This window comes from Embiotoca jacksoni, unplaced genomic scaffold (assembly GCF_022577435.1).
Source record: "Embiotoca jacksoni isolate LCO1_2020_lvr unplaced genomic scaffold, fEmbJac1.0.p SCAF_12, whole genome shotgun sequence".
NCBI lineage: Eukaryota > Metazoa > Chordata > Actinopteri > Embiotocidae > Embiotoca > Embiotoca jacksoni.
This window is the reverse complement of record NW_027185252.1, coordinates 4,577,252-4,597,548: the sequence shown is the minus strand read 5'-3', so window position 1 is coordinate 4,597,548 and position 20,297 is coordinate 4,577,252. Positions and strand designations below refer to the sequence as shown.

The window sequence follows — 20,297 nt, the reverse complement described above, 5'->3', positions numbered from 1 at the left end:
CTCATTTGGGGCAGGCATTCCTCAGTGTAAGCAGACACAGACCCCCCCCCCCCCCCTCCCGTCATATTTCTCTCTCCCTCTCTCTTTCCTTTGGCTATGATGGTTGGCCCTGGATATGGGTGGGCACATGGAAGTGTGTGTGTGTGTGTGTGTGTGTGTGTGTGTGTGTGTGTGTGTGTGTGTGTTCAGGTGTGAGTGTCGGCCTTGGAGCTCAGAGAGAAGTCGGCGTCCGGACAGTGTGGCAGGCGAAGAGCAGGTCAGAGCTCTATGAGGGGGCCCTGACTGCTGACCATGGGGCCAATGCACTGAGGGGGGCCCCCAGATGAAACATAAAGAGGAACGGAAAATAACCGATAAAAAGAAGAAAAGCTAAAACAAAGACAGAGAACAGAACAGAACAATGGTTGCAGAGGAAGTGATAATTACATTGTCCGGTGGAGCACCGTGGGGGTTTCGTCTCCAGGGAGGCGTGGAACATCAGAGACCGCTCCAGGTGGCTAAGGTAAGGCCGGATGGCCAGAAGCCAGCATTTCACAGTGTGCTGAGTGAACTGTGAAAAGAAGAAAACTGCGTTAGATTCAACAGCCTCACTAAACAGAAGTGAAACATCAGCTGAGATCTATCAGACGATAAAATGGAATATTAGCTGCCATGCAGGTTGGCTTGGGTCCTGAATATGAGTCATAATCATGCAGAGGTGTACTGAACTTTAAACTTCAAATAGAGCTAGCTGGGAATGTAACCCTGCTGCATATCTTCCACTGAGCAATATACTAAAACTAGAGTGATACTGAACCAAAAATTGGAATTTGTCTCCGTTGGGTTCTGGTTACTGACCCTGTTTTTTTAGAGGTTTTTTGAGCATTGAAATGTGCACATTGTACTCGATGTTTTTTGTACACTAAGGTTGTTGTTTTCTAAGCTGTTAATTTGTTTATTGTGAAGAGTTTATGGGTACAACACACCATTCACCCGTGACCACAGTTTGATTTGCACCATTGAACTACATTATCAGTTTGGACCCTGCTTGGTCAGTTTACCTGTGATTTAGGTGTAAACATTGTGACACTGAAAACCACACAGGTAAGAAACAAATCTCTTTTAGAGTTTTAGTTCGGCAAGTGTCAAGTCACATTGGTATCTGTGATATAAAACAAAAACGTTATATGGCACTATGATATTAATATCTATATCTTCTTGAGATGTTCACTGAAAGTAAAGGAAATGTTTAACCTTAGGATTACCACATGGAGCTACTCAGCTCATTTTACTCCCCAAGAGCCAATTCTTTATAAGCAAGAATTTGGAGCCCACATTTGGCACAACTGAAGCAGTCCATATTTCAGTCTTGATTTTCATTTGAGAAAGCAAAGTTTGACACGATACCTGAAGTGGAATCTATACTGGATATAAGGATTAATTAGGTTTCAAGCAGAAAAAGATAGTTGCTCAAAAAGATCAGGCTTAAAACTGTTACTGACCTCCTGATGAATGTTGTTTGCTGTTTGTAGTAAATCAGTTCATGTCATCTTGATCTGAGTCATACAATCATGAGACACAGTCGTAGCTCTTTTATGTGCTTCTTCTGGTTAAAGAAACGTGAGCTAACTTTTTTGTTCCTCTGACATTTTTAAATAGAGAAATCTTATTTCTGAATATATTTGTTCATGTCATAGTACACTTAAACAGACATGATGCATGCATACATTTACACAGATATCACACACGCATTCACACAAACTTTTAATATATTGTTGACTGAGCAAAGTACTTTTCCAAGAGGCTATTTATAGTCGAGAAGCAGCAGGTCTTGGGGTCAGCCAAGGTGTGCGTTTCAGCTCAGTACTAAAAAATTAGCCTCATACACTATTTTGGAACAAGCGTCAATCAGTTTCTTGCTGCCGAAGGGAAAAACGTACAACTCTTTCATGCACGTTCACATGGAAAGGAAATCCTGATTGTTAGCACTCTTTTGTACTCCATATTGTTTCTAATCAGGTACTGAATGAGCTCTGTATTAATGATAAGGGGAGAGAAACCAACTCATAAATCCTCCATGGCATGATTTAAAAAGTTAGTATTTTACTTTTATCCACACGGCATGACAAACTCACATGCAGTATATTTTTATTTTTATGTATTTAAAGTGTCTTAAAATGTTCTCTTCAATAAAATAAAAATGTTTGCGGGTTTGTCCAAATTACAGTTTGACAATGTCACTCCAGTTGGCCAATGGGATTAAAGATGCTTGTTCAACAGAGAACTATGCACTGGATCATGCACCTTTATTCATATACAGTAGCTTGTCATCTCCCTTATCATACATATCATAAACATGTAAGACGAACAATGTATTTTCCATAATTTCCCTCGTTATCATACACAAATATGTTCAAATAATTGCATTGGGACAACAGTTTTCATTGGGTAAAGAAAATGTTTCTGTTTGAAGACCGCATAAATCCCTCATGGATTTCCTTTTGTCGAACAAAGGAAAACCTTTATTAGTTTTTATGAAAAGAAATGTGCTATGTACATCCAGATTATTTTACTGAGACATTTGTCATATGAATAAATAAATTAATAAAACAACCACTTCTTCGAGACGGTAGACAGCATCTAAAGATAGTTAACCGTATCAACAACAATCCTACACTGTTGGCTCATGCAGACTTATATGTGCACAAGTGGGCCAAAGCACACTAAGTCACCTTTACAGTGGAGGACAGCTGTGTCTGTCTGAACATCCAAAACAGCGTGTTCCTTCACCCCTGAGAGCAGGAAGGTGTAAGTTTGTCAGGTCTCGTGCTATATTGTCTGTAACAGGTGGAGCAGTGTGGGTCTTCACTGAAAGAGCCGCTGTGTCAGTGCTGGGTTTGTGCCTGTGTGTGCGTGTTTGTGTGTTTATTTATATGACTTTAGGTGTATTTTTGTTCCAATCTATGTGGTTTATGTGTGCGGGCATGTAAGGGAATTATAACTGTTATGACTTGCAACCACGAGGTGACTGACTGAATGAATAACTGACATCCTGTGCCACCGGCAGGCACAGACCACTTTGAAAGGCTTAGCTAAATGGGGACATGGGATTTCGTTACATGCAAACCAGAATAGCGGGAAAGCAAACTAATTAGGGCAATCAAAGCCACACTTCCTTATCTCTGAACTCTAACATACAATACTCATTCAACACATGCCTTCATGGGGTACAATCAACACTCAGTCACTGTCTTTGGAAATTAAAACATTTACAAACATCTGCTTTGAATTTACGTGTTGACATGGCTTGCACAGAACTGAGGCTATTTAGTCTGGGCAAAACGCCACGGTCCTGACAGACCTCGGGCACAAATAGCAAAGCACCAAATGAAGATGGCTGCTGGCTGGCATTTCCCTGTTAAAGTGTGTATGAGTGCTCCACTTGAGCTGTAATATGTGGCATAGGTCCGCAGCAAGATCGAGCTGTCAGGACAAAATCTGCTCACTGTCTGTGTCCGTCACTATCACAAGCCAAGACAAGACAGAAGCACAGCACTGACATTTTTTTAAATTTTCTATTCCCGTCATTACAAAAGCTGAACAGGCAACAGGAAACTACTTTTACTTGAGCAAGGAAAGAAAGACAGAAATGTTGCACTGCATTCAGAACATCACAGCTCTTCAAACCCAAGCTGAGACTTGTCCTTAAGTTAGAAGCCTATATTTGACGTGATGAAACCCTGGAACAATAAATGGGACATTAGCATGCAGGCTATGCACAGGATTGTACAGTGAAGGGATTTTGTCTTGGCAGCATGAAACACAAAACAAAGAAATGCACATATGACCTTTCATTTCACTGTCAGCACTGAGAGATGAAAGACCTCCTGGACTTACCCACACAGCCTTGAGACAGAGATAGAGACCTGTCTTGGAAGCACTTTTTGATATAACTCATCAAAGGTCAACATCTGTGTAACTTTTTGTTGTCTGTGTGTGTCTGAAATTGTACTTTTCTTTTCTTGTGCAGGTGCGTAAACGCAGCAAGGCATGCAGGGCTGGGCTGCAGGAGGCTGATGAGCTCGTGACCATCAACGAACAGCCATGTGGCACGCTCTCCCATGCCCAGGCCATGAACCTCATCGACAGCTCCCCTGGGATATTACATATCCGGGTCAAAAGGTCAGAGGAACAAAAAAATTACACTCTTGCATATGAAGCACCTTCAATCCATTGTAAGAAATCATACACAGGTTACACCCTTGATAATGCTGCGTATTATAATAATCCAAAAAACATCAGGACAAACAAACGGTTCTGCTGCTTGGGCAAAGGACAGTTCGAATGTAGATTTAGGAGATTAAACTCTAATATCACATTCAATGATGATTTAAAACTCTTAACTTGTTTGCAGGGCACCTGCTGGTTTTCAGTCTGTGGTGCTGGTGACCCGTGCCCCATCTCCACGTATAGACAAAGAATACCGCGCTGCTCTGCGAGCCATGTCCCCCACCAACCCCCACCACGCACCTGTCCGTGAGGTCCACCGCAGCCGCTCTTCTCTAGCCAGTGGCTTAACATCTCCACCTGGCAGTGAGGCTTATTACGGTGAGACTGACAGTGATGCAGACGTGGCGGGCTACGAGAGGCAGCGCCGGCAGAAACGGCGCAGCCCCAGCAACTCCAACCCTGGGAAACCAACAGGACGAACCTCTCCTGAGGGTGGGGAGACATCGGAGATGAGTGGCTACGACAGCGCTCCGGATGCACATGTTTACCCCCGTTTGTTGGATGGATGTGGGGGAAGTGGAGATGGAGGAGGGGGCCTAACGGGGGTGGCGAGAAGGGAGGTGATTTACCAGCCTCCAGGTCCAGGAATGTGGTCCTCCCAGACATCCACTGAGACTTCCTCCATCATCTCCTCAGCAGACGATCAGGGGCTACGGGATGGCGGGCAAGAGGAGGATAGTGGCTTTCTGGAGACAACCAAAGTGCCACTGGTGTCCCCTGAGAGGGCAAAGGAGGCTCTGATGCTGGGCTCCCGCAGCCAGCTTGTGCCCATGGTGGGTCCTCTGAATAAACCCATTGATGAGGAGCTTACAACAACCTACATGGAAAAGGCCAAACAAGCCAGTAAGTACATCTGAGGCAGACCACTGGCATGGGCTGCGCTTCACAGTTCTATACACATTCCTGATCAAGGCCACTGGTTGGTTAAAGAGTCAAATAAATATAAGCTAAGTTGTCTCAGTAGATAGAGATTCCTCATATTTTTTCTGAAGGATGCTCTTTTTGCTACTGTTCTTTGCATCATGTTTACTTATTTCATGATGTCATTATTCATAATATTTTCAATACATCATTTGTATGTGCCATCTGTGTTGCAGCACAGAAATAATCACTGAAGCAAAGATGAGCTGATCTACTCCGTTCCTGTACCCAGAAAGATATATGATCATTGTAAAAAATATGGCTTTATAAGCCAGTGTGGAAAGTCTAGATATTTGCAGAAGGTTTATTTGTAAGTTTAAGTCTTATAATACCGCCATCTACACTCGGTTCTTTCTTCAAATTTCATCTCTAAAAAAAACCTCCACAAGAGTCAGCTGTTAGTTTAAAACAGCACTTAAGGCAGTTTAAACAGATCGATAGTCAGAGTCAAGTTTTAAAGCTGTTCATTTCCTTTTTTTGCCCACTGATGCCTAAGACATTAAACTGATACCAATATTTATGATACAGTAAAGTACCAGCAGTAATAATGTTTGAGTATTGTGTCTTAATCTTGATAAAAATCTTAATCAAGAACTCCACTGTGTCCAAATCATGTAATCTGACATTCAACCACCAAGACTAACCAGATATCTGTAGGTTTTCATTAAGGTTAGTAGATCAGTGTGAGTAGGTTTCAACCTAAGTCTGTTAAACAGAGCATGCCAGTATGGTTTACTATATTTACCTCGAGTTATGAGTGTAAAAACCTCAGCAATCAATCTGTGAGCACTGAAAAGCATCTGCAGCTGCTTTTAGGTATCAAGTAGCAAAGCAGGGACACTAATTTTCCCTCCTCCTCTATCTCAGTCGTTCCACTCTAAATATTTCTCTAGCATTTAGAGCTTTATGACAAGTGTGGTGTATTTTGTAACACTTTCTCTGGCATATGTTTTTTTTGCGAAAATAACAGATGCGCTTTCACAGTGTTTGTTATAATGAAAAAAGGTTAAAAAAATGTATAATAGCGACTTAACAAATGATAGAGTGCACGGACACTGACCAAGCATTCTTTCCTACAACTTGTCCTCCTGTCCATCAGCCATAATAAGCCCAGGAAAAGGACAGAGTTGAGCTATTTAAGATCATTGAGCTGTTTAAAGAACTTAAATAAATGTACTCTTAGATATCCCCTTGCCACCACCCAGTGCAGGTTTAACATTCTAATGTCCTACTTAGGAACCCTGTCCTAGACAAATTAAGAACTCTCTTCACATGGCACTTCATATTAGGGTAACAGAATTAGGTTGCCTATGATAATCTGCTTAATACCATAACAAGTTAAAGGATATGTTATGGCTGCCCTTTGAAGTTCTTCTTCCAGTCACCTACAACAAGCAACTTTCCAACAGCTTGCAAATATTTTCATGCAAGTCAAATGTCAGAGTACATAAGCCTAATAATGTGCAAATGTATCCTTCACCCCAGCTAATGTGGGAAGCTGAAGGTTTGCCTGGAATTTTCCCGGAAGTGCTCCGTTGGCAAGTTAGGAGATGGATGTCTGCGGAAGGCATGGCGGTCAGGACAGGTTTAGACACTCATGTCAGAGTCACTTCTTGGGTTAAAGGTTCTTTTAATTTGGAAATCTCTGACCATAGGACTTATGTTACAGTACTGTCCAATAATTCCTAATCGCTACGACTTTCATATCCTGCAGAACTGAACCGAGGGGATACACTGCAAGACAAGCATGTAAAGGAAGCCAAAACCAAGTGTCGAACAATTGCATCCCTACTGACAGATGCTCCCAACCCTCACTCTAAGGGGGTGTTGATGTTCAAGAAGAGAAGACAGCGCTCCAAGAAGTACACTCTCACAAGCTTTGGTAGCGTTGATGAAGACAGATGTCACGATTCACAAGAGGAGGATGGGGTTTTCCCAGGTAGTGAATCTGAATTTGATGAGGATGGTTTCTCTGCAGTTCCTGACCCAACTTGGGATAGTGACTACCTGGATATGCTGGAGAAGAGAGCAACTGCAGGCACTGAAGGTCGTGGGGATGGAGCAGAGGATGGTCCAAGTCCAGGTTTGAGTAACACGGCAGGAAAAGGCGCCCAGTTGTTTGAGCAGCAGAGGAAGAGGGCTGCTGAGCATGCCAAGAAGGTAGAGGCAGCACAACCCCAGGCTCCACTTCAATCTCAAGTCCAGGATCAGTCTCAGATGTATCAGTACCATCCGGAAGTACAGCCACAAATGCAACCAAACCTCCAGCCACAGCAGATGATACCACCTGGCCCTACGTCAACACAGCCATTACTATCTCAAGCTCCAGGCTCAGTAGCTGTTGCAGCCCATGGAATGTCTAACGGGAACCTATCCTACTCTGCAGTTAGCTCAGCTAGCATTGTGATGTCACCTCCACCTGTGGCACCCAAACCAGCTACTGCCTCAGTGACTGTTCTGACCAGTCCTGCACCACCAGCTGAAACACCATTACCAGAACTACCTGCAAGTAACGTTCTCAACAGAACGGCGCGCCCTTTCACCCCTGGCTTCATCAGTGTTAGATCTGCGACTGTCCCTGTAGCGTTTCGACCAGCTGTTACAAAGACGGCCCAACGTCCTGCCTCAGCGGCTGTTGTGCCACCTCCATTTTCCACTGCCACTGATCTAGCCATGAATTCTTCATTAATAAGTTCCCAGCAACCCCCTGGTCCCCCATCAATGCTCTTCCCACCATCCTCCATACCGCAAGTTCCCATGGCCCTGACACCAGAAGCTCCTGCTACCTTTCACCCTCCAGCCCTGTCTACCTCTGCACAGACAATGCAGTTTTCACCACCAATAACTACTGTTCATCAGGCACCATTTGCAACTGTGAATTCAATGACTTTGCCTTCAATCCCGCCAGCCCCACAAGCACCAGTGGTTCCAGCCCCTGTTCCTCCTGTATGCCAAATTCCTGCCACGGTTGACTCAGTTGCCATAGTGCATCCACATCAAAGGCCAGTTGCTCAGCCACCACCGCCGCAATTTTCCATGGCGCCTGTAGCTCAAGTGTCAGTGGTCTCACAGCCCGAAGCTGTAGCTCCAACCCCTGTTCCTGGTCCAGGAGGTCGCACAGGAATCCTACTCGAAGCTCGACGACGTAGTGGAAAACCAAAACCTATGTTCAATGTGCCAGATGTCAAAAAGAACTCCCCCAATCCTGATCTGTTGTGTATGGTGCAGAACCTGGATGACAGGTCCACCCGATACAATTATGGCCAACAACCAGCTGAAGTTATCTATGATGGTGACGAGGAAGAGAGAAGTGCTGAGGCTGGTATGGAGAGGGTGCCACCCCCTGTGGCACCCAAGCCTCGGGTCATCCATGAGGTCCCACAGATTCTTCAAGCAGGGGGTAAAGGGGCCCAACTGTTTGCTCGAAGACAGAGCCGCATGGGTATGTATGTAGTGGACACCCCACCCGAGACCCCTTACCAGCAGGAAGTGGCCTTGCATGGTGCAGCCCAACCCCTTGACTCTTCCAACCCTTCCCTTTCCTCTCAATGGAAATACTCCCCAAATGTGCGTGCACCTCCACCTATTGGATACAACCCACTCTTGGCACCCTCTATCCCTACAGGGCCTCAGAGGGATACAAACAGGGTTAGAGGAGGTCCCCAAAAAGAAGGCATCAAGGCTTTGGATTTCATTAGAAGGCAGCCCTATCAGCTCAACTCTGCCATGTTCAACTATGGGGGAAGTGCTGCTAATGTATCAGCTATGCCTTCCTACCAGGCCCAGCAGGGTAACTATACAGCAACAATGGTGGGCAGCTCATTGACCTCACCTCGGCAGATCCCCCTCAAAACAGCTCGTGTCTATGAGATCAAGCGATTCTCCACACCCACACCCATGTCAGCTCCTACTCTTGCTCCAAAGGTCATCGCACCTCGTTCAGCCACTACCCTTGGAGAACGATTGACTCATGCTGGCATGACCTCCCCACTTCCTGCTCCTTTCACTCTAACTCCAGCCCCAGTCAGTGCACCTCCCTTCCAACCAGCCGGACTGCCCACCCTCCCAAGATTCTCCGCTACCCCTTTTCCAAACCCTGTGCCACCTTCAGTCCCAACACCATACACTCCAGTATCGTACACCACTGGGCTCCAGACGGCCAAGCAGTTCCAGAGTGCTCCTGAGCTCAGTATCCTTGCCTCTTTGCCTCCACTCAAGTCCAACCCAGTTCAGGCTCCCAAACCACGTTTTGTTGCCACCAAGGGAGGCGTCCAGCCCCGTGTCTGGAGGCCTGGGGCAATCTGAACACCAATTAGTCAGTCAATACCACACTGGGACATCTTCATGCACTATTGACTTCGCGCTGAATCACTGGTCGAGTATGGACAGAAAATTTATCAATGACAATTTGGTTAATTGGTTCATTGTTTAAGTCAAGCAAAACTGCCAATAGTTTCAGTTCTTCATATTTAATGATTTTATGCTTCTCTCGTTACATCATTTCAATGGGAATATATTGTGGTTTTAGACGGTTGATTAAAAAAAAGCATTGATATGATATTATCTTGAGCTGAGATGTCAACTCAGTTGAAATCCTGAAACCATGTTTTCTAATATGTTAGAACTTGAATATGGGTAATGTATCATAAAACACATACTTATTAATTAAATATCATAAACACCTTCTTACCTGCATATTTATTTAGCTGCCAACTCATTTCACTGAGGGACAATAATAATAGAGTATATTACAGTATACTGTATGCTGTATAGTCCACATTAGGCCTGTCCTGGGGGAGGTTTGTGTAAGGCTTCTGGAGATCTCTTCTACTAACTTAGCAGAAAAAAAAAACATCAAAACAGAGCCTGTACTGAATTATTCTTTGAAACTTGAAATGTCTAAAAAATTAATCGCTGCAGTTCTGTCCATAGGAATAAATCACTGAAGATGTATGTTGTGTGATGTTGACAGGAGGAAGTGGATAAAGGCTTTTATCTTTGAACATGTAACTCTCAGTGCCCGCCCTACGTAATGATGTGCACAGTGTTTTTTTTTTTACCCACTCTGTCTGTAGCATTATCAAGGAGAAACCATGGTGATCTAGTCTTCTTGTCCAGAGGTTCGAATGATGCATGACCAGTTGAAAAATGTAAACTGTTTTTAGACACCTCAGCTCACTGTAGAGCTGTATTTGAAGACAAGGTTTTCTCTTGCAAAGTATTAGTGAGGTTGTGCCAAATATCTCTGCTCACTATAGCCAGAGAGAAACGCTATCTTTTTTAGCACAGGTCACATTCAACAAGTGCCCCGGCTGTCACTGGATGTACACTTGTCACTGGATATCACAGCTTCCTATTGCCACTTTGGCACACCAAAGTCTCCTTAGTATTCAGTGTGATCTTTGCAGATATATGTACATTTTTAACTTTTATTAAACAAATAACGCAGATGAAGGAATGTGTATTTTGTTTTGCTTAATTGTGATTTAATCTGAAGGCATGCAAAGGGAAGTTGATGGAGGGAGATGGAGAGGCACCAGCATTTGTAAAAGGGTTCAAGGAATGAGAGTGGCTGTGGAGGGAGGATATGGGTAATATGCATGTAAAACAGATTACCAAAAAGGGGTCTGAGTTAAGTCGCTATTTCCCAGAAATGGTCATGATCAAATGTAATAAAACTGTGACTTCCGATTTGTTATATATGGTTTGAAGTCCAACAGCCTCTAGAAATTGAAGGATGGGGAGGTTTGAGCCATGATGGGAAAGTTAAAGAAGCTCATGGAAAAAAGTACAGAAGTTTCGCTGGTGTCTTTCAGTTCACATTGTTTGCTATTTAAAAGTAAGGATAAATATATTTAATGGCTTCTTGGCTATGTACTTTGAAAGATTGGTTACGTTAATGGGAAGAAGAAACAAAACAATGACTGTTGTGTTTAGTTGTGGAATTCTTAGGAGCTACTTTTGTTATTTTTTATTCTTTATTTATTTAAGCATTTATTTTTCTTGTTTTCATAAAATTATGGTGACAAAAAAAAAACTAGGTTGTTGGTATATTTATGTTGAGGTTTCAAATATGATATGTATGTTTCTGAATGTAGTTGGATCAAATAATAAGTGTGAAAATGTTTGTTATTAATGCTGAGTAGAAGTTTATACTAACAAGGGGACAAGACATTTTGAGAGGAATAAAATTAGAATTGAAAGATCTCCAGGTGTGTGACATGTCTGATTTTACACTGCCCCCTGTTGTCCAGTGTGTGATCCTGCTCTTTTCTTTTCAGGCACCTTACACACATGCATGCTAGTAATAATGATAATAAAGTGCTGTAACGGTAACTAAATATTAATAATAATTTTTAAAAAAAATACAAGTTTAACTGTACAGATCAGGTTTCAAATAGAATAAAACACAAAATGTAACAGAATGATTAAACACTATTTAATCATAAGGATGTTTTTTTTGTCAAATAACAAAGACAGGTCGGATTCTTCACTCACTGTTGTTTTACACCAGAGGAAGTCCATCTACAGACATCTTCTTCACATTAGCACCCCATCTGCTTCTTTGTGAACATATTTTGTTGAGTTGAGTTGAGAAAAGGCAGTTTCAGGAGTTTTACACACAGCTAATTTAAGAGTTTCAGCACATCAGAAAGATCACCAATTAAACTTGGTTTTATCCACACAGTCACAGGGTGGTGACGTAGTTAGTGACTCTTCTGTTAACTGACAGAGCTCATTATTTATCCATGGCCTAATGAGAATAAGCAACAACACTAAATGTTTGCATTTTCATCTTTTGGAAATGTTTCTGCATAACACCTACAGCAAAGTACTTAAAGAATGAGGTAATGCATAAGTAAAATACCATTTATTAATATCTTGTATCCTGTATAGCCAGTAGGCCTTCAGTTGTATGTAAAAGCACCTTGGCAAATTGCATATTTTGTTGATATTTGAAGTGAAAAGAGGTGAATAAAAGCCATGCAGGAAATGTACAATAAAAATGTGTCTACACATGTTAATTTACAGTTACTTCTAAAGCATAGAAAAAGTACTTGTGGCATGTTCAAAAGTGTGGGCACCCTACTGAGTCAGCACTAAGTAGCCCAGATTGTCAGTCTCCCCACAGATTTTGAGTGGTTCAAATCAAGAGTCTGTGAGGGCCAATCCAAAACCTTCAGCTCACCTCTACAGGACGCAAGTAAGATGAATTATACGAATTTTACAAGTGCAGTAGTACCTAAACTTTTGCACATGCCTTGATTACTGTTTATTTTTTTCAGTTGTTAAATTAAAAGTAAAAGTGCATATGTAAAGTAACATCCGAGGGAAGGCTAATTGTTTAATTTCGTAATCTTTAAAGTCTTGTGAATCAAAGTACGTTTGGCTTTATGTTGAAATAAAGTGTAAAAAGTCACATTTCAATTCTCTAAATTTTGTGGGCTTAAAGCAAGAATTATTTAGTTAATCTTCCTGTCAACGTGAACATTTGCCACTGCATGGTGCTGTGGTGTGCTGGACTTTTCTTTGAGCAGTCAGAAGGGCATTTTGTTGTCTCCAACCTCCACACTCACAGGAAGCCTATATATAGGGTTGTTAATATAACAGAGACTATTTATGTATCATGAAAGTGACATTTTCCCAGGTCACGACTGTAATTAAGAATTAGTTCTTAATTTAACTGCTAAAAAAAGATCACATGAAAAAAAAAAAATTGGCTTCTAGTTTATGGAAAGTTTCTATTTCAAGATGTAATCTTTCAAGACTGCAATCATCATGTACAGTAGTTTCCATGGGACGGATGTTCAAGTAACAGAAACAGAACAGTAGTGTGTCTTCATGTCTTCTCTTTACTCTAATATTTGCTCGGCAAGCCATTTAACGTCAAAATAATTGCACTAGAGATCTTTTAGAGGACGGTTTCCAACTAAACTTCAGTAAAACTTGCCAAGCTGCTCTGATCAAGTAAATATGCTTGCACAGCTTTGCATAGTCTACAGTTATGTTATTCTATATTTTCACATCTACTTGCACTACAAGATGTTATTTATGTTTAAAACTGTGAATTATAATAAAATGTACAAATCCAGATGCTGCAATATGACATTTGAGCAGTATACAGTAAGATATGAGATGATTTTTAAGCCCTGATGAAAGACTACTTATGCATACGTTTTTGATCGTTATTTTGCATTTATTTATATTTAACAATAAAGATACATACACAGAAAGTTGCAGTTACTTCAGTATGGCAGAAAACAGAGCTAACGCTGAGGAAACTAAGGACATGTTCTTGGTCTTGTTTGGGGGCTTTACTGACCAGAAGAGCTCACATTCAACAGCTGCAGTAAATGTAAATTACCTGTGGGGAGTTCTTAGTCAAGGTCACACTGGCAATGTTGGTTTGCGTGTCTGTCCGTCGGTGGGTCCACCACTTCCATCACTTAAATATCTTGACAAGTATGGTATGAATTGTAATGGAAAGGAATGCATGAACCCCAGAGTATGAATTCTAAAGAGTTCCTGTGACATTCCCTCTCAAGCTACCGGCAGGTCAAAGGTTTTAGTTTTCTGGGTTGGCCAAATATTTGCCGCAGAAATTCACAGTGTGGTGATCCCGACTGTTTCTCTAGCAATACTACAAGCCCTGCATTTGAGGAGGGATAGGTTTCGACTGGGTTTGGTGTGGACTCATGGAATCAGTATTTCCAGACTTTGTCCTATGGGTGTGCATCTCAGAGAAAATCTCTTTCAAATAATTCCACTTTAAAGTCACTGTTATGACCCTGAGTCACAGGTTTCTTTAATAATGTGTGATATTTGTGTGATTTTTTTTTTTGGAGCACTGTTCTCCCTTCATACCTGAGAGTGGTGCTGTCCACTTTGTTTTGTGTCACCAGTGTGTTCAGCAACAGATTGGACATGCGATGATGGCGCTGCCTTTTAAAGGATACCTACACTGATGCTGGTTACTCGTCTTTTTCATGGATTCCAGTCCGATCGACCGTGCATCTAGTCAAACTCTGAGATGTCCTTGTCTCCATGTTGTAAACATTGTAAATAGTATAAAAAGATCAGTCCAGATAACTCTTTAATGGTGAGAAAACGTTTTTGTTGAATTGTTTATTTTGATTTAACTTTAAATAAGTTGCCAGTATTTTATTTTACTTTTCTTTCATCACAGGTAAGTCAGTGTAAACTTATTGAGCTGGTTTTGTTCGTTTTTTTGGGGTGTTTGCATCCTCTCCACTACTTTTAGATGTGTTTACTTGAGTATCTGACAGCTTTGTTACCACGTGTTAATCATGTCTAGTCACGTGTTGCTTGAGAGAAACTGAAAATGTGACAATCTAGTGTCAGGTTAGAGTACAGCGGGGAGTAACCGAGCCGACCGTCGCACTGAAACACAAACACACATATACTTAACCTTCAACTTGCACTGAGCACTTGTGCGTACTCTACTTTCCCAGCCTCTCTGCGTACCCCAAACACACCTCTGAGTCCTCTGAGGTTATCTTATAGCTGACTTCTGTTCCCCTCATTCTGTGCTACTAAATATAGGCTTCTGAGCCATCTGCGAGAATGATTTTGTTCCCTTAATATCACCATCAGCACATTTAGCTGGCCAACAGAGACTTGTCCCCCACATCTTAACGCCCCCCTCCCCAATCACTATTCATATTCCTAACCTGAACCTCCTCCTCCTCCCGTCTTCACACCAACACTGCTGCCACCCACACCCCCAGCCCTCTGGAAGATCTGCCATCTGAGTGTTGGGTGGGTTTTGCACTTCCCACGACTGGGGTCCAGCCATACCTGGGGTCGGAGTCACTGAGGGATTTGTAAACTTGTGATCAGGATCACCAACTGTGAGCCCTGGGTCTCTTCTTCACTGATTGGTATTTATAGGTTTGTCTCCCCTCCCAGGATTACAACAAAAACGCGGTGAGTGGACCTACATCCCATCACTATGCTTTGTTCTGCTCATTGAACAGCTTCTGGATAAAACAAAACTGGGAAGATGTGCATTTTGTTCCCAAACATCATGTCTGCTGGTCACGCAGCTGATCTTAGGGGAAAATAATGGAAGACGACCTCAACAGTTCTGCAAATATTACCTTGAAGTTTGATTTCATGAAAGAATTTAAAAAGATTTAGAGAAGTAAACTGACTCTGGAAGTTGCTTTGCTGCTTAAAATGTTTTCCGTACGTCATAAAATGCCTAAAGGAATGGGTGAATGTGCTGACCATCCCTCTCTGAGAGTGTTGCAGAGATTTTATATGGTGTTACCAAATCCTCAGAGGGGGGTGGTAAATCTGGACGCAGACTTCCCTGCTTGTAATTATTTAAGGGAATTGAAAGGGTGTCAAAAATCCTCCTCGTTAACATCCATTACTGACTCCAGTTCTCGCTCCTTTTATAAGAGAAGGCGAAACGCACAGAGAATTGTTTTCTGGAGGTGTGTATTGTGTTCTTAAGAGCTGCGTCGAGCTCATTTGATAGTCGAATGACGTCATTACACGTCGGTAAAATGTCTTGGCCTGACATGGCTTTTAAAAATAGCTGCAGCGGCTTGAGTTACAGCCCGTAGATGCGATGCGATGTTTTGCCACTTGACTGGGCCTTGAAGAAACTGTTGAGAGCTGAAGGTGCAGATATCTGTGCAGGAGCACAAAACAACTGTGTAACAGAAACACATAACTTCATGTAAGAGCCAGATGCATAGGTTGTAAAAATGTTGTTTGTTAATGTTAATATATTTCAACAGTAAGTGATATTTCAACACAAGAAAGAGAGAGAAGTGTCACTCCCACTTTGCCCACCTACATGTTACCATGGAGAAGATTGGGGAATATGATATGAATAATGCCGACGCGGCTTTATGATTCCGAGGCCTTCACCGCAACTGCAGCAGACCATCACCGAAAGGAATTCAACTTCTGCCTAAACAACAGCATGCTTCTGTTTATGTTGACTCACTCTGTGTACAGATCTCGTGTCCCCAAACAAACCTTGAAAAATGAGAGGCCCCGTGGTGACAGGCTGTCTGAAATGCTCAGGGCCTGTGAGTTCCCTGTCAGGGGTTGTTGGTGGCTGTAGGTGTTGATGGTGAAGGGTGAGCTTGAGAAGTTAGTGTGAATCAATTTGAAAATTGAAATGCAAACACGTCCTCGGTGTAGTTGAACATTTAGAGTCAAATTACTGTCAGATCATTTCTTTGAATGATGCATTTTCACACTATTTCACACTTCAGTGTGAAATATAATATCATAACTCGTGAAATTAAACATCCTTTTATTTTTCTTTTGACTTCTCTTTTTGCTTTCAGTTTTATTTTATAGCAAACATTCAACAATGTGCAATGTTTTTAATGTTGAATTTGACTTTGTGCTTTTGTCTCATGGGAGAAAGACCTTCACTTTTATGACCGCTTTGTTTCTTCAAAAGATTTTCAAATGAAGGGATTTTATTTAGTTTTTCTGTAATCAGGATTAATGTTCTATGTTCTTTCCTGGCACCTCCAGTCATGCCTCTGGGAACACCTGCCCCCTTAAACAAGCGGAAAAAACCCTCCAAGATCATAACCGACCTATCACATATCGCTCAGAATGGTAAGGCTGACATGAAATGACATGGATATGAAACCACACTACCATTTCTCTGTATGACTCTTCCATATAAACACTATACAGAAATAGAAGGATGTTAGGTTGTCAGTACTGTGGGTGGAGTACTAATCTTTAAGATAAGCATGGATATTACATGCCAAACAATTACATAATAAGCATAAAATAGTAACTCAGAACAGATTGAAAAACTTCCCTAAACATAAGTCTAACAACAATATATATAACTCTAGGTTGAGTTTTTTAGTTCATGTAATCAGTGTTTTTTTCTCTGAACAGGTTTCAAAGGAAACGTGTCTCTCTGGCACAAGAATTTCGTTTGGGATTAATTAAGTTCTATTTTATCCCATACGTAGAAATGCATAGGGAGAAGAATGAGGAAATGTTATAGGCATACTTAAACAAGCAGTTTTAAATGTATTTTATTCTTGAATGCATGTTGTGATTGTGTCGATGTCGTAACAAACTGTAATCAGATAGGACTGATGGCTGACTGTTTTAAGTTTTTTGTGATTTTTCTTCTAGTTTTTCACATTGGCACGTTACTACAGGTTATCATAAGTGCTACAAGTTACCTTTCTTAAATTTTCAAATGCTGTGGCCACTGATGGGATGTCCCTTACCTAGAGTATGAATCGGAGCCGGAGGCATCTGAGTTTGACCTGGGAACAAAGATTCGGACTCCCAGAGACATCATGCTGGAGGAGCTTTCCCTGATGAAGAACCGGGGCTCCAAGATGTTCAAGATGAGACAGAAGAGGGTGGAGAAGTTCATCTACGAGAACAGCCCTGACGTCTTCAGCAATGAGTCCATGGTGAGAACCTAGACTACAGTGAAAACAAAACCCAGTTACTTTTCTGTCATTTCAAAGGAAATTATCTCAGACATTATTGATACCGGGTGAAGAGTACAATGATAAACACCACGGAGGAAACTTGATATACCTCCGAATTTAATGGAGAATTTTGGTCATGTTTGAAGAAATGTAATTATTCCTATACAATCTTGTTTTACTTATTATGACCATTTGAAAGAAACCTAATATTATTATGGCTCGATCATTTAAACCTTAAACCTTTTATCCTTCGCTCATTACTAACCAATCACACCAGCTACTTAGCAGTTTTTTGAATTGTCTGGAAGCAAGTAAGGACTCCTGGAGGACAATCACAGCTCTAAGCGCTCAGTAATGTTTTTTTCAGGTGGAACTTCTTATTTCAGAGGTAATACAAATCGATGTGCTGTGTCGCATTTTGTTGATAATATTGATCATATTTCTTTCAGGACAACCTCCAGAAGTTTGTTCCCGGTCTAGGAGGTCATATCAGGGTTCAGAAGATAAACATTGGTGGGCATCGTGTGAGCAACGAGTCTGGACATCTGTATCTAGGAGGGGTACATGGAGCAGGAGGGGCCCCAGTGCCTCCCCCGAAGCCCGGAAGCAGAGGTGCAGGAGCAGGAGGAGCAGGAGGAGCAGGAGGAGCAGGAGGAGCAGGAGGACTGGGTGGGGACGATAAAGGTGGAGATGGAACCAGCGAGTGGTCTCCACTAAAAGGTTGGTATGATGAAAACGCAATCACGAAAAAACACATCTCCTGAGATGGATTTAAAAACAAAAGAGAGGTAACTTTATCATGCAAAGTGCATAGGTAGATAATAAAATAAACAAACACGCATAAGATATAAATATATAATGTACACCGTCTTATCCAACCATTCTTAGACTTAACTATTCCATATATTAATGCAGAGTGTTTGTTGAAGTATCAGTTTCATGTTTGTACAGTAAACATGAACCAAGTCATCAGCAGCTGGTTAGTTTGGCTTAAATACCAGAAACAGAGGAAACATCTCTGTCTGAGAGTAACAAAATCTGACAACCACCACCACATCTATCACTCATTGAAATAATATATTTTTTTAAACCAGGGGGTCACTGCGTCTGATTAAAAAGCCTATATAGGCCCAAAAGCCCCAGAATTCATATAAAAACACCAGAATATGTAGTTTTTACATTTTGGTCTTTGTATGAATTACGCTTAGCTAAACTAAGCTAAGCTAAGCTAACTATCTTTATTTAGAGTACAAACATGAGAGTGGCATCGATCTGTTTAATTAACTCTACGCAAACGTTCAAGGTATATTTCCCAAACTATGAAACATTTTTATCTGCATAAATGACCCACAAACATCACATGCTGTCACGCTGGATGTTTTTCCTCACAGGAGGTGGAAAAGATGGCACAACTAAGAAGATGATGTTTGGGAAGACGTACATGTCGCCATGGGAGAAGGCCATGAAGGGTGATGAGGTTCTGGTAGCCACTCTGAAAACCACAATGGCTGCTCCCATTGACCGAAAGGAACTGCGCTTTTACAAGTGTTTCAACAGGTAGGTTCCTCGAAGGTCCGACTTTGTGGTTTCTTTGCAACAAACGGGAGCTTTAATTCACCTCTCTCCCTGCTTGGCTAGGAGCGCCATGCCCTTCGGTGGCTTTGAAAAGGCCAACCAGTTCATGAAATTCCAGCTGCCAGAAGCTGAGGCGACCAAACAGGAGCAAGAGCCTGTAGTGGTGTACCAACAAGACATTGGCTGCCGGCCGTCCTTCAACCGCACTCCTATTGGCTGGATGAGCAGCAACGAGCCCGGCAGCATTCACATGGAGGCCGACGCTGTGCCTTTCGACGGAGAGACCGACGAGCTGTGAAAACACATTCATACTGCGATTACACTCATTGTGCACATACACACAGCATGAATGCATGCATACACAATAGCATGCGCACGCACGCACGCGCACACACACACACACACACACACACACACACACACTAGATGAGCTTACAATTAACTGTTATCCCGATGAGTTTAATATCTCATTGTGAATAACTGAAAGCGTATATCTGTAATGTGGTCAGTGTTCATATCTTGCGCTGTATTTGGTTGTAAAGTCAAAGAAACAGGCAGCGGATGTTATGGGAAATGAAACATCAAACGTTTATTTGTTAAGATCATAAGGTTGGTATAAAAACTCCTTTAATTTGTCAGAAAAGTTGCAGAGTTTGTCAAAAAGGAAAGAATGAATAACGTATGAAGGATATATTTATGCTATGTTACTGTTGTGCATGCTGTGTTAATGTCCACTTGTTACCATATGTGTTATTTCCCATTGCCTTTTTTGCTCTTAAGATTCTCTGATTATTTGTTGAGCTATAAAAGACCCTGTCTGATTCAGGATGCATGCATAGAGTCTGCTGCTGATCCCTTAACCTACTGATCCAACACAGTTTCTCCATAACAAACTGTAACTCTCCTATTGTCGAGTGATTAAAATGTGAAGAAAAAACATTTTGTGTATCTAATAATTCTTCAATTAAATTTCCAATGAAATCCATATAAATATCTACCACGTATAATACAAATGTCTGCAACATTGCTTTGAGGTTGCCTGAGAGGAAAGCCTCAGTTGAAATC

The 20,297-nt window shown here is 41.7% G+C and overlaps 2 protein-coding genes across 2 annotated transcripts; both read left to right on the top strand.

The window, feature by feature from the left end:
• The first annotated feature begins 172 nt into the window (after positions 1 to 172).
• Positions 173 to 11,397, top strand: synpo2la (synaptopodin 2-like a). The gene is made up of 4 exons (XM_069144311.1): positions 173 to 502; positions 4,010 to 4,161; positions 4,394 to 5,112; positions 6,905 to 11,397. Exons 1-4 carry the CDS (start codon positions 401 to 403, stop codon positions 9,493 to 9,495), a joined length of 3,564 nt encoding a protein of 1,187 aa, XP_069000412.1. The 5' UTR covers positions 173 to 400; the 3' UTR covers positions 9,496 to 11,397.
• Positions 11,398 to 14,896: 3,499 nt separating this feature from the next.
• On the top strand, positions 14,897 to 20,171 carry myoz1a (myozenin 1a). The gene is made up of 6 exons (XM_069144310.1): positions 14,897 to 15,138; positions 16,720 to 16,806; positions 17,449 to 17,636; positions 18,107 to 18,377; positions 19,049 to 19,214; positions 19,296 to 20,171. The coding sequence occupies exons 2-6, from the start codon at positions 16,722 to 16,724 to the stop codon at positions 19,528 to 19,530; spliced, it is 945 nt and encodes a 314-aa protein (XP_069000411.1). The 5' UTR covers positions 14,897 to 15,138; positions 16,720 to 16,721; the 3' UTR covers positions 19,531 to 20,171.
• The last annotated feature ends 126 nt before the right edge of the window (positions 20,172 to 20,297 follow it).

What these genes read in the sequence shown, in the direction of transcription:
- synpo2la (XM_069144311.1), top strand. Translation starts at nt 401, where the DNA reads ATGGTTGCAGAGGAAGTGATAATTACATTGTCCGGTGGAGCACCGTGG. An exon ending in GACCGCTCCAGGTGGCTAAG is followed by an intron (nt 503 to 4,009) that starts GTAAGGCCGGAT and finishes TTTCTTGTGCAG; the next exon opens with GTGCGTAAACGCAGCAAGGC. An exon ending in GGAAAAGGCCAAACAAGCCA is followed by an intron (nt 5,113 to 6,904) that starts GTAAGTACATCT and finishes CATATCCTGCAG; the next exon opens with AACTGAACCGAGGGGATACA.
- myoz1a (XM_069144310.1), top strand. Translation starts at nt 16,722, where the DNA reads ATGCCTCTGGGAACACCTGCCCCCTTAAACAAGCGGAAAAAACCCTCC. An exon ending in ATCACATATCGCTCAGAATG is followed by an intron (nt 16,807 to 17,448) that starts GTAAGGCTGACA and finishes TCCCTTACCTAG; the next exon opens with AGTATGAATCGGAGCCGGAG. An exon ending in CGAGTGGTCTCCACTAAAAG is followed by an intron (nt 18,378 to 19,048) that starts GTTGGTATGATG and finishes TTTTCCTCACAG; the next exon opens with GAGGTGGAAAAGATGGCACA.